The 13,587-nt window shown below is 34.0% G+C and overlaps 2 protein-coding genes across 2 annotated transcripts; both read left to right on the top strand.

Annotated features, from left to right (window-relative positions):
* Positions 1-228: 228 nt before the first annotated feature.
* On the top strand, positions 229-7,664 carry LOC123917886 (vacuolar protein sorting-associated protein 26A-like). Its single transcript, XM_045969767.1, has 11 exons — positions 229-605; positions 742-816; positions 2,307-2,378; positions 2,480-2,552; positions 2,906-2,950; positions 3,339-3,450; positions 4,077-4,143; positions 5,716-5,760; positions 5,988-6,043; positions 6,135-6,310; positions 7,289-7,664. Exons 1-11 carry the CDS (start codon positions 603-605, stop codon positions 7,465-7,467), a joined length of 903 nt encoding a protein of 300 aa, XP_045825723.1. The 5' UTR covers positions 229-602; the 3' UTR covers positions 7,468-7,664.
* A 2,229-nt stretch (positions 7,665-9,893) lies between these two features.
* Positions 9,894-11,978, top strand: LOC123916152 (calmodulin-1). Its single transcript, XM_045967533.1, has 2 exons — positions 9,894-10,096; positions 11,207-11,978. Exons 1-2 carry the CDS (start codon positions 10,021-10,023, stop codon positions 11,578-11,580), a joined length of 450 nt encoding a protein of 149 aa, XP_045823489.1. The 5' UTR covers positions 9,894-10,020; the 3' UTR covers positions 11,581-11,978.
* Positions 11,979-13,587: the final 1,609 nt, after the last annotated feature.

The raw sequence follows: 13,587 nt of genomic DNA, 5'->3' as shown, positions 1-13,587 counted from the left end.
TCGATAAATAGATGAATTGATAAATCCATCATAAATTCACACACACAAATAATAGGGTTGAAGTTTGAACTCCGATCATAACGTGCTTTCAGTTAACAATTTTGATATTTTGTGACAATTCAACTAGAACGTGAGGATTTATTGGACTTATTTCAAAAACTTCATGAAATTGAATACACATTCTCAAAAAAAAATTTACTTTTTCTTATAATATATGTATATTTTTTTTATAATGACCAAAAGAATATTACTATATTACTCCTTTCGATTTGTGCTCATTAGGAGGCTCATTAACATATTTTCTAAGGAAAATAAGTGTTACTCCTTTCGATCTTGTTATAAGAAAATCGATTTAATTTTGAAGTTTATCAAACAAATGATATATGTGATCTATAATAAATACCGTTTCCCAATAAGCAAACTGAAGATTTAACTTCTCCACTGCATTTTTCTTGTTAATCAGAAATGAAAACAGCTTTTGGAAAAAAGCACGTTCCACATTCACCTTAAACCGTTATGTTGCTGATTTCATTCAATTCAATACACATTTCACAATCTTTTTCTGAAAACCCCTAAATCCCTTTCGCTCTCTCTGAAAAACCATGGTAGGTTTCTCTTTCTGTAATGGAAATAAATAAATCTGTTGGATCATCATCATCATCATCATCATTCATTGTTTTTATTAGAATTGATTTATGGATCATCTGCATTTGATTAATTGTTGTTTTCTACATTGATCAGAATCTAATTGTTGGAGCTTTCAAGCCTCCGTGCAAAATTTCAATCTCTCTTGCTGATGGAAGAACTCGCAAGCAGGTGTGTTTTACTGCAACTCAATGATAATAAATAATAATATTTGATGAAATGAAATTACCCTTTTGTTATGAGTTTAACACCAGATGTGCGATGACCTGAATATGAGTTTATAAATAGAAGCAATCATCGCTTTATAAGCCAATTTTGTCGGGTTGAGTTAGACCAATCCAAAATTATAAGATGGTATCAGAACCGGGTTCCGATCCTGGGACCTGTGGGTTTTGTGTCATTGCTATTATTTTGTTGATTGTTTAAACTTATAATACTGTTTGAGACTTTGAGTTAGACCAATTCACTTTGTTGATGGTATCTTGCGACAATTTTCACTTTATAAGCCGGTTTTGTCAAGTTGAGTTAGACCAATTCAAAATTATAAGATGGTATCAGAGTCAGGTTCCGATCCTGGGACCCGCGGGTTTTGTCATTGCTATTATTTTGTTGATTGTTTCAACTTATAATACTGTTTGAGTTTTGGGGTTTCCTTATATATGTCATCATTGTTGCTTTGATGCCTACCATTTCCTTTGCTTTTGTTTGTTAGCTGTGTGTTTGATCTATTATTTGGTTCGTAGACGAATTGACAATCACCACTATAAACTCACACACACAACTGTGAGGTCCTGGGTTCAAACCCAGGCGGAGGTGTCTAGCCTAACAAAATTTGCATTTGTCAGTTGAGCTAGGCTTTACACTTACAGACAGTTGTGTGTTTGATATTACTGTGACAAAAATTGATTTTTAATGAATTGATTTAAGTTAAAATTGAGTTGAATGCAACATAGTTTATGTTTGGATGTATTCACCTAATAGTGATTTCATCAATAAATCTATAAGACTAAAAATCATATTTGAAGAATCAATTTTACTCGAGAATATCCAAACATGTCAGTCAGTTTTTTGCTTTTAGAGTCATTTTTGTCTCCCTCTAAAGTGAAACCAAACTGAATACCTGGCTAAACAAGAGGGATTTTGTGTTTGTCAAATAAGAGTTTTTTTTTTCCTTATAAAATCTATGAAGTACTGACATAGACACAACACTGACATGTCGGTACCAATAATAATTTAAGAAAATAAATTAATTGAATGTACTCACATTTGTCCGTGTTAGACACTGGACACACCTTTGATCAGAAGTTGAAACAATCAACAAAATAATGATGACATACTATTAGTGAAAGATGACTCCTAGAGTCTGAGTACCCAGCTAAACATTTCACCTTGTAATGCATGGGCTAATTTATGACAAAATGTAGCTAGCCCACATTAATGACTAGAAATTTGAATACAAATATTCAATTTCTGAAATTTGATTTGAGTAGATATTTTGCTGTTTTTTTTTGCTTGTAGTAACATGTCATCGATACAAATATTACTTAGATTGTTAAAGAAAGGTTTTGTTTTAGCTTCCAGGATGTTGAAAAAGTGTTCAAAACCTTCAACAAAATGATTTTGATTGAATCTTTAGTGCATTGTCCTCGGTTGTTTTTTAGGTTCGCGTGAAGGAAAATGACCAGACAGTACTAGTTCCTCTCTTTCAAAGTCAGGAGACTATAATTGGGGAGGTACACAGCATGACATCGTCAACTATATTATTTCACCTTTGTTTATGGCGATTTGATACTATTAGTAAAGTGGAATTTATTGTTTCAAACTTTGGTAACAGGTTATTATAGAGCCTGCACGTGGGAAGAAGGTTGAACATAATGGTGTAAAAATTGAGCTTCTTGGTCAAATAGGTGCGCTTCTGTTTATTTTTTGGGTTTAATTCTAGTATTGGTTCTTGCAAATTCAATAGCAATTTTGACTGGTTGGCTAGTAAATGTATCCTGAAATGAATTTCTTTTTCAATTGTGTATTTGTCTGTAACTTTAAATGAAAGTTAATGTGTTTAGTGTGGATCCATACAGTAAGCTAAGCATTTCTATTTTCATCTATTTATTTATTTATTTATTATTTTTTCTTTATCATGATATGAATATATAGTTAAAGTATATGTCATCATTTTCGAGATGTATAATATTTGAACTTAATTTTTCTTCAAATATTTTTTTTATTGTTTTTATTATATATATTGTCTTATTATTTGCAGAACTGTATTTTGAAAGAGGCAACTTCTATGACTTTACTTCTCTTGGTAAGTTTAAGCTTGTACCACCGTGATCTTTCTGTTTTATTCTATTTCTAAACTCAGACCTTACTGTAGTGGCAATCAACTATACTACTCCGATTTTTTATATAAGCAAAAAGGTTCATGTATTTTGTCCAATTTTAGACCAAATACATGTACGTTGTTGCTTCTATAAAATACCAGAGGGAGTATTTGTTCATCAATTTTATACGCATGGCATACATCTTAACAATTTTTGCTTCTATAAAAAACCAGAGGGAGTATTGTCCTCTCATGTCCCTTCTGATATAGCTTTCTTCTTTGCTGGGATCTTCATTATGCTTTTTATATATCTCTGGTTAGGGTTGATATGATAATCCTCCGTAGTTTATGACTCTGTATTATTTATGAGCAGTACGCGAACTTGAGGTTCCTGGAAATTTATATGAAAGGAAAACTTACCCGTTCGAATTCTCCGCTGTTGAAATGCCACATGAATCTTACAATGGAATCAATGTTAGGCTTAGGTATGAAAATTATTTTACTTCTCTCGCAACTTTTAATTCTCAATTTTTCTATGCATCATGTTAACTTTTTATTTTTCAATGGAATAATTGGAGTTTGTAATGTTCATTTTTAAAAGATTATAGTTATTGAACTAGATTATTTTAAATACGAAGGAATCCATGTTTTCCTGCATAAGCACGGGAATAACTAGGGGTGATTTTGGCATAAGTTCAGCTTGATATATCAAATTTCACTCAAAATCAGCTTCACGCCTATTAATATTGTAGCTTTTTTAAAGTCAAGCTACATGTATAATTTAACTCAATGGTCCCGTTCTAGAGGGATTAAATAATAGTTAACCAAGAAGGGGAGTATGTTTAAAAGTTTGTGATTTTATTTTCCTCTCGGTGGCAAAGTTTACTTTGTTGCTGTTGGTTGACTTATTTGTACAGTAAATGTTCATCATGATAGCCTTTTGTTTGGGCTTCCAAGCCTGCCTTATCATTCTAAAAAAGCCGAAGACTATTGTTTTATTATGAATGACTAGTTCATATTGTTCACTTTTTTCATATTTCTTTCAATGTTGTCACTAGCCACTGACATAACTGAACACATTACATCCTTTGTTTTTCTTTTTATCTTGCAGGTACATTTTGAAAGTGACAATTAGTCGAAATTATGTCAACAACATTGTAGAGCACGTGGATTTTGCTGTGAGTTGATTTTCTACTGTATAAAATTACATAGCTTGTCTGAAGGTATTAATCTTGTGAAAGTTAAGAATAGTATGACCTATATAGGATTATATGCAATACGTTTCAACTGTCACAGATTGAGGGACGGAGGAAGTATTTTCATTTGTTCTATATTTTACTTAATTTTTTTTTCTTCTTTTAATGTCAATGTATTTGTGAAGGGCGTCACAATGATTTTATTTTGTGGTTCTCATATGTAGATAACTGTAGTTCTAATTATAATGATCCATAAAAATATATACTGTTTCCTTTTTTAAAAGGGAGTGCTTTTTTGTGTAAAAACTGTAAGCAGTTACAACTGTCTACTGTCTAGTAATTTAAGATTTTAGATTAAAAGGGAAGAAACACACAAACAGACACAATAAAATGTTGCTGTCTAGTAACTCTGTCAATTACTACACAGACGGATTGAGCCGCTAGAGGTTCTCTGGGTCACACCTCTTGGGGTGGTTTGTTTTGAAACTCCAGTGACACTATTCTCGGTTGTTTCATTTCTTGTTATGGAACCCATCTTTTCCGTAAAACAACTTTTCACGAAGGATAGGACTCCCTCTAGCTGGATTGTGATTCTAAATTAATGGTGGATGCTTTTTGTTTGATTTTTAAGATTCCTTGGAAACTTCAAAAAAGGTGGTGGAATGTCAATTTTATTGTCACCAGATGCATTTCAGGGTCTCATATATATAGCAACAGTTGTGCCATGGTCTTAAGACATCTGTTAGTAGACCTCCTATTGGAAATGTGTATGTTAGTCAAATGCCCATTAGAAATGGCCTGGCCTAGTTTAATTGTATGTTTTAAATAGTATAAGGAAGGGAACGAGGGATGACATTCAATTATTTAATAGTTTGTTGGTTAGGAGAGACTAGACTCCCTAATTTCTAGGAGTTGGTGACAGTTTACAACAGTTCTCATTCCTCTTTTAACTTCATTTGTATTTTCTGTATTCTATTGTAAACCAACTCCGCTGGAAGGTTATTCCCAGATACTTTTATTAATAAATTAGTAAGTCATATTCAGTATTACCAGCGAATCCTACAAGGTTCTATGAGCATCATTTTCTTTTTGGAATAATCAGCATCGTATTTTACTTGGTAGGATAATTCCTAATTTCATTCAGGAAGATATCTTTCTAGTTGTAGATTTGGATAATGTTTTGTTTTCTCAGTTTTGGCATTTGAGCCTCATGGTTTTCTTTCGTGATTTTTTTAATGCATTTTGGGGCACTGCAGATGATGGTTAGAGTCTAGGGTGCCAACATAGTTGAGATTCCTTATTGATGAGACAATAATTATCACGAGCAAACAATCCTAAAGTCGTAAGCTGTTATTTATGTTAAGACGAGTATAGTATCATACTTCCGTAACATTTAAACAAGTGTTTTTAGTTGCTGAGTAGCCGTAGGAGGTTTGAAGAATACGAGTTCCAAGATTTCGTATTTTGCATATTCTGATTGTTTCAGTAATTTCTGTATATTTCCTTTGTTACATCAGTTTTAATTAGATTTTTCTTACTGCAATTTCTATACAGGTGCGCAATTACGTTCCAGCTCCATTAATTAATAACAGCATTAAGGTGAGGAGCATACTAACTAAATATGTGTTACTCTTGTGGAAGCTATTATCAGTTTGCTCTAAAACCTTCATCTTCAGTCATTTTAAACTAGGGTGGTTGACGAAGTGCTGTGCATGGCCGTGTGATTTAGCTTACTAGTGATGTGTTTGCTAATCTAATGTGTACTCTGCTAAAGAATCGATATTATAATTAAAGCTTAACTCTTTGTTGTACTATGCCTCATGCAGATGGAAGTAGGAATTGAAGACTGCTTACACATAGAGTTTGAATACAGTAAAAGCAAGTGAGTCTGAAAAAGGTCATGATTAGTACAGCTTTGTTGTACTTAAAGAATGTTAAAGTAAACTTGCTTTTTAAAATTTTAAATTTAACAGGTATCATCTGAAGGATGTTGTCATTGGCAAAATATATTTTGTTCTGGTGAGAATCAAATTAAAAAACATGGAACTTGAAATCAGGCGTCGAGAATCAACTGGATCAGGGACCAATATGTATGTTGAGACAGAGACCCTTGCAAAGTTTGAGTTGATGGATGGTGTTCCAATCCGAGGTTTGCAATTACTCTTCACAGCTTTCTTAGTTTCTTCATTTGGAAAAATGATCATAGTTTGACTAACATGCATGGTTTTGCACTAATTTCTTGAGAGGTGAGGCCCGTGCGTGTGTGTGTGTGTGTGTGTGTGTGTGTGTGTGTGTGTGTGAGAGAGAGAGAGAGAGAGAGAGAGAGAGAGAGAGAGTTAGTTAGTTGAGGTCATAATATGAGAGGTGCAGTCCAACTTGTAGCCATTTTTAAGTTGAGTTAGAGGTGGGACCTTAAGTAAGAGGTTGGACTATATTATGTTTCGACCTACCCATTTATTAACTTAGTCTTATTAATTATTATCTACTTCTTTTATGTTTTGTTTAGTAAATGAGGATTGGAGCACAAGCTCTTTAGAAGAGCTGGATATGGCAGATGTGAAGTAGCTAGTTGTGAATGTTTGATTATTTTCCTTGTGTTCCAACCTCAGCAGTTGGTCTTTCTTCCAGACAAGTATCATATTTACTGTTTAAGATCCATCAGATGCTTAAACAGGCCTGATTGAGAACCTCAAAAGCTAGTCCAAGCAATGAGGATTGTTCGAGCCTTTTAAGGACTACTTTGTTCATATATCTAGTTAATGCGAGATCTCAACACAACACATGATCTCGTGGTCAAGATTGGACATTTGGAGTTTAAAGAAATGTCGTTGGCCCTATAAGAACATCCCCCACTGCCTAGGACTAGACATGTTGTCTCTAATACCATCCTGAAATTTTCGGACTAGATTTAACTCAACTGCAAAAGCTATAGCTTATAGGAACTATTTGACCATATCTCTAGTCGAAGTGAGATCTCAACAAGAAATGAGAGTATTTGTTCTTTGTTTCTCCACTTTCTGGTTTTCTGTTTTTGGAAGTGCTGCTTATACTTGCTGATTTATTTTCTAATCAATGATAAGATTAGTTCATCTAGAAATACAATATATTTCTGATATTGCTTTTTCAGGAGAATCAATTCCTATAAGATTGTTCCTCAATCCATATGAGCTGACACCAACATACCACAATATCAATAACAAATTCAGCGTGAAGTATTTCCTAAATCTTGTTTTCGTGGATGAAGAGGACCGGCGGTACTTCAAGCAGCAAGAAATCACAGTATATCGCCTACTTGAAAACTCATGAATATCTTTTGCTTGGAATAAGGGATTGTTTGGTAGTGTCTGATGTGAGTGGTAAGTTTCGTGTTTTACTGGTGTTACTAGAAAAGTGAGTAGTAGTACCTTTTCACTTTCTTGACAAGTATGTAACTATCCTAAATTTTGACATCCAACTTAGCTCCATTTTTAAAATGACATGCATCAAAACTTCATAATTTTCAATCCGAAGAAATTGAAGTTTTCTTATAGTCTTTAACTTCATATGATGATCTAAGCCACTAGGTTTGGTCTAGTGGTGAGGGATTTGGGTAGTACGTTATAGGTCATGAGTTCGATTCCCAGTTCATTGTAAACAAAATAAATAATTTCATATGCTGATCTGGAGACATGTCAACGCCAGCCATGTCTTTTATTAACCTTTGTGTTGATCACAGTTTTTGTGAATTGAAAATTGTAATAAACCTAATCTCCCCACTATGGCTTAAGTTCTCCAGATGATTAGCGCAACAATTAACCTCCCAATAAGTATGCTTCAACTCACAAATCCAATTTGCCATATCCATGAAGGTAAAGGTTTCTTGAAGAATGAGCTTCAAGTGAAGATTTTGAGTCTTTCTAACAAAAATCATGTTGGCACATCTCAACAATAATAGGATTGTAACCATAATGGTACACCACATTCAAGCCATGCAGCCATAACCGAAGTGGATCTACCGAGGTTACAAGTAAAACCTCAAATGTAGATGATATATAACTAAAACTAAAACTTGATTCGAAAGAAAAAAAAAACTAAAACTAATTCAAAGTAGATATATCGATATTCAAAGCAACTTTGAGGTTTTTGTTTGAATATGAAACTTGTTTTCAATTTTTAGATTTAAAATGCATACAAGTTTTTTTTTATAAGCAAAATGCATACAAGTATAGTATTTATCATGATCTTGTTTTTAAATCTTGAACTTTGGTGTTTAAAACCAATTTTCGCGTTTTGAGTTGTGTGGGTCTTCAACCGGATCGGCCTGACCCGTTTCAAGGTTGAAGATGAAGTAGAAAAAACATAAAAGAAAAAAAAAAGGCTTAATTACTAAAAAGGTCCCTTAAAGACATTTTTGGTTTCATATTGGTCCCTTAAAGAAAAAAAGGTCTAAATAGGTCCCTTAAAGAAAAAAAGGTCCGAATAGGTCCCTTAAAGACATATCCGTTAATCAGTTTGGTCCTATTTAGACCTCTTTTTAGGGACCAAACTGATTAACGGAGATGTCTTTAAGGGACCTATTCGGACTTTTTTTTCTTTAAGGGACCTATTTGGACTTTTTTTTCTTTAAGGGACCAATCTGAAACCAAAAATGTCTTTAAGGGACCATTTTATTAATTAAGTCAAAAAAAAACAATTTTAGGGTTCACAGGTTTCAAACCCTCGACGCATCATTAGAAAACGTATTAACCTATCATTGAGTTGCGATGGATGATTGTTATCGGTTTGTGTTTCAATATATATATTTTGTTAACATATGTTGTATTCAAAATTGACATGTGTATCTGCCACATCAGCATCTGTTAGTGAAATTTAATAGTAGAGACTAAATTGAGGACGAAAAAATCTATAGGGACTATTGTTCTAAATTGGCCCAAGGCCTATGATTCAATTATGTCTACAAGGCTACTTACCACAACACCCTATCAAGAAAGTCTATCCAACGCATGGCGTTAGATGCTTGGGTTTCCAACTGGCTCGTATACAACCATATTGTAACGCATCCTCAACAAATATTTGATTCCAACTTTGATTTGTTCATAACAACCTCTTCATCAATGTCAACAAAGTTTTTACCGTTGACTGTTGTATAATATATAGAATGGATTATCCCCAACTTATTTATCATTTGAATCAATTCAATTAATCATTATCTTAATATACAAAATTCAAATGATTATCTAAAATGAGCTAGTACTCCGAGCTACCCCCTCAACAGGTGGTCCACTGTGAATTAGTATTTAAAATCATCAAAAAGTCATAGCGACTGCATCTTAGAATTGAAAATTGACTCAACCCTTCAAAACCAATTTATAAGGTGATGATTGTTCTCACTTATAAACAAATATTCAGGCTATCTCGTAACCGATGTGAAACTTCTTAAACAAACACCCTTGTGCCCAACACTATTGGTTTGAAGCGCAGACATACATTGTGGATGACCGAATTAGAAATCTGATAACAAACAGTGCAACAGATCCAGATGAGACTCTAATACCATCTTATAATTGAGGATTCGGCATAACCCAACCTTACAAAAACGGTATGTTAGGTGATTTATAAACATATTCTCGACCATCTAACAACCCAACACGAGACTTCAACGTATTCCTACATGCCTAACACTATTGGGCTCGTCGACAAATATCTTTAAAAAGTGAAATATTACTATGATAGCTCCTACATGCCTAACACTATTGAGGGTGTGTATATATACGAGTGATAGCTCCTATCTTATTTTTCAACATTTGTTTTGTTCTCCATTTTATTAATTTCTGATTTTCACTTTTCTCAACCCAAACAAACGCGTTTCTCTCAGCTACAATGGCCGATCAGCTCACCGATGATCAGATCGCAGAGTTTAAGGAAGCCTTCAGCCTATTCGACAAGGACGGCGATGGTCTCTTTTCTCAGATCCCTTCTTCTCTATTTTTTTTTTCTTTCACTTCTTAGATCTCGCTATTCATGTTCTTTTCTACTTTTTGCATGTTTTGTCTTTGTTTTCTGTTACCCTTTTGTTTTATTTTTCGGAAATTTTAATTTTTTTTTTAGGGTTCCTTCCATGATGATTGACTTTTCTGTGTTGATTTGTTGCATTTCTTCTGATTTTGAGTATGGGTAGAAATGGATCGTGAGATTGTAGATGTTATGTTAAGTCTTTTTGAGTTTTGAAAATGGGGTTTGATGTCTTGTTTTCTGTATTTATGGGATTTTTGGAATGAGGTATTCTGAGTTAGATTTACTTATAGTATAGTATACTACATTTGAGTATGTATTGATGCATTTTGATGGCAAAATTAGACTGTTATAAGAAATTGATCCATTTGTGTGTGGTTGTGGTTAGTGAAGCACGGACACTACTCGGATTAGACATATCACAGTGGCACACACCATCACCGACACGACACTGACTTGTAATTAAATTGAATTATGTCATTTTATCCAATTATTATCAGTGTTGATGTGTCGGTGTCTGTGTCCGTGTTTCATAGACAGTGGTTATCTCTGGTTGAAACTTAGGATTTAGGGTTAGATTAGATGTTTTAAGTTTTGTCCTCTTAAGCATTACTGAATTGTATATGTGGTTATAATTTGAAATCGAGGATTGGTTTGTATGGAACTTTGTGATTTTTAGAGTTAGGGTTTTGCAAAAGTTCCTTATAAGTTATAACTTAAGATTTGAGATTTCATGTCTGACAACAGAAATATGGCAATAGTTTGTTTCATGTGCCTCTTTTGTTTTGATGAACTTTGATATGTAGAAGATCTTTTGAGGGAATAGGTTGTTTGGTTTGCTATCGTGAGATATTGGAATGTACCCAATGATGCACATTTGGATTTTATTATTTCTGAATACCTCTTCCACTATGTTGTTTTAAACACAACTTTGCTGATGTATTCTTATATCTTATATTCTGTGTTTTTTGTTCACATATTTCTTAAACTGTGTCGTGCAATCTTGTGAGGCTGAATCACTTTTATGTGTTAACTATTTTGTGACATGCAATAGGTTGTATTACTACCAAGGAACTCGGGACTGTCATGCGGTCTCTTGGGCAAAACCCAACTGAGGCAGAGTTGCAGGATATGATAAATGAAGTTGATGCTGACGGCAACGGTACCATTGATTTCCCAGAGTTCCTCAACCTGATGGCCCGCAAGATGAAAGATACTGATTCAGAGGAGGAACTTAAGGAAGCCTTCCGTGTGTTTGACAAGGATCAGAACGGTTTTATTTCTGCAGCTGAGCTCCGCCATGTCATGACAAATCTAGGTGAGAAGCTGACAGACGAAGAAGTTGATGAGATGATTCGTGAAGCCGATGTTGATGGTGATGGGCAGATCAACTATGAGGAGTTTGTCAAAGTTATGATGGCCAAGTGAGGACCAATCAACCGTAACCAGAATTTGAAAATCATATAAAAAGAAAAGGGACAGGGCAGATAAGTTTTGATGAGAATTCTATTTCCATTAGGAAATCTTTATTTGGGGTCATTAGTTTTTGTTCGTCGAGTGTCTATTTTCTTGTTTGCTATAATTGGTACTGCTCCTTATTAGTTTCCTGCTTGTTTGTTCTTCTGTCCCTTAGTTTCAGTAGTTTGGGTTAGCTGTTTCTTACGCATTGCTACTTCACTTTTCATCTTTTTTGGTATTTTTATGAACCTAGAACTATTGGATGCCATTTGTGTTTGGTTACATGTGGGTGACAATATGCTGTTAATATTTACATCCTTTGGCCTATGATTTTGGATTTAATGCAATCGGCATGAGTTGTTTTATAATCGTTATTGCATTGGTTTTCGTTAGGACAATAGAACCATGCACTTGCGGCCTATCAGTTGTTCACAAGTTTAAATTTTCAAAACCCTTAACTGATTCATAGTCAAATTTGTAAGTTGCTGCTTAGGTGTTAAAAAATAATGATTCATAAGGGTAACAACTTTATTCGCCAGTATCCATGTGCTGTCACAATCGAATAAAGAATGGAGAACTTAACTTTTGTTGTTGCTTCACATCAAAGCAAAGCATGAGTTGGTGACAGAATGAACATGGGTGAATTTGGATTTGATTTGGTGTCTTATATATATGGTGGGTATCATTCTCATTATGGTCCTGTTCTTTAGGCATGCGTATAACTCTTTCCAGATGGATTAAAGTTGAAAATACTGATTGGATTCAAAGCAGATGGGAGGTCAAAAGCAGTCCAAAGAATCAAGTATTTTAAAAGAAGGGAATCAACAAGGGATGAATTTTTTTTTTTTGTTTGTTTGGAAGTATATTTTGAAAAACTTTTTTTTTTTATATATACAATGAGGGCATAAGCCTAAAAACTAAAACTAAATAACCATTTTAGTGGCAAGGTACTCAACTTCGTAGGGCACAACTTATATATCTGCATAATAGACTCATGATCATAACTCAATTTAGCAAGTGCATCGGCACTTCGTCACAATAGTTTGATTTCTGATAGGAATGACACTTTAACTTTACACACTTCAATTATTGTAAAAATAAAATAAAATTAACACACTTATTACACACTTTAACTTTTCACTGAGTTGCAAGAAGACAGAGAATCTCTACATTCTAGAACTATTCAAAAAGTATATTTTACGATTTTAGAATCAAAATGTAATTTACCTTTGAATACATGCTCTCAATTGACGACCACTCCCCACAACTTAGTTAGATACTTCATCCGTCTCAAATTATAAGTATTTTTTTTTTTTTTGCACTTATTAAGAAATGCAAAATATGATATATAATTTGAAGTATGACTTTGTATTTTTTTTCACAAAATAAGTTTCATGGAAAGATCTAAACATAACTTTTATTATCTTTATAATAATAAAAGTTGGTATTTTTTGTTTATAAATTGGGATGGAACGACTCAAATTTTTGGAAAAACCACCTAACCATGCACCATTAGTGTCTTAGAGAAGACCACCACAACCAATTTGAAATCTCTCATTTTCTTGCTCCATCGGTAGTCAATCTGACCCACCCATCATCAGGCTTTCGCCAAGCTATTGAAACCTCTTGCACTAACCACATTACTCACATCTGCTTGCATGTAGCGCCTCACCCAACTCAAAACAAAGCTCTAAGGCTAGCTAGGTCGCACACAAGTGTCTCCATGAGTCTCTATTCCACCATGCGAGAGAAAATGGCAAGCTTGTGGACCAAACACACATCCACCTTAAAGATTGATCTTTACCAAGATCTTGGACAAGATTCATGTTAATCCAATCAATTAAATTAGCCGAGTCATAAATATTGCACCCATCATTATGAAGGACACACCTCCAAACCGCTCTAGCCAGAGGATAATCGCGTAGCACGTGAAGCGTATCTTCGATAATATCAACACAATGGCTACACCATGGCGAG

Source organism: Trifolium pratense, linkage group LG3 (assembly GCF_020283565.1).
Source record: "Trifolium pratense cultivar HEN17-A07 linkage group LG3, ARS_RC_1.1, whole genome shotgun sequence".
Classification (NCBI taxonomy): domain Eukaryota; kingdom Viridiplantae; phylum Streptophyta; class Magnoliopsida; order Fabales; family Fabaceae; genus Trifolium; species Trifolium pratense.
This window is presented reverse-complemented; position numbering and strand designations above follow the sequence as displayed.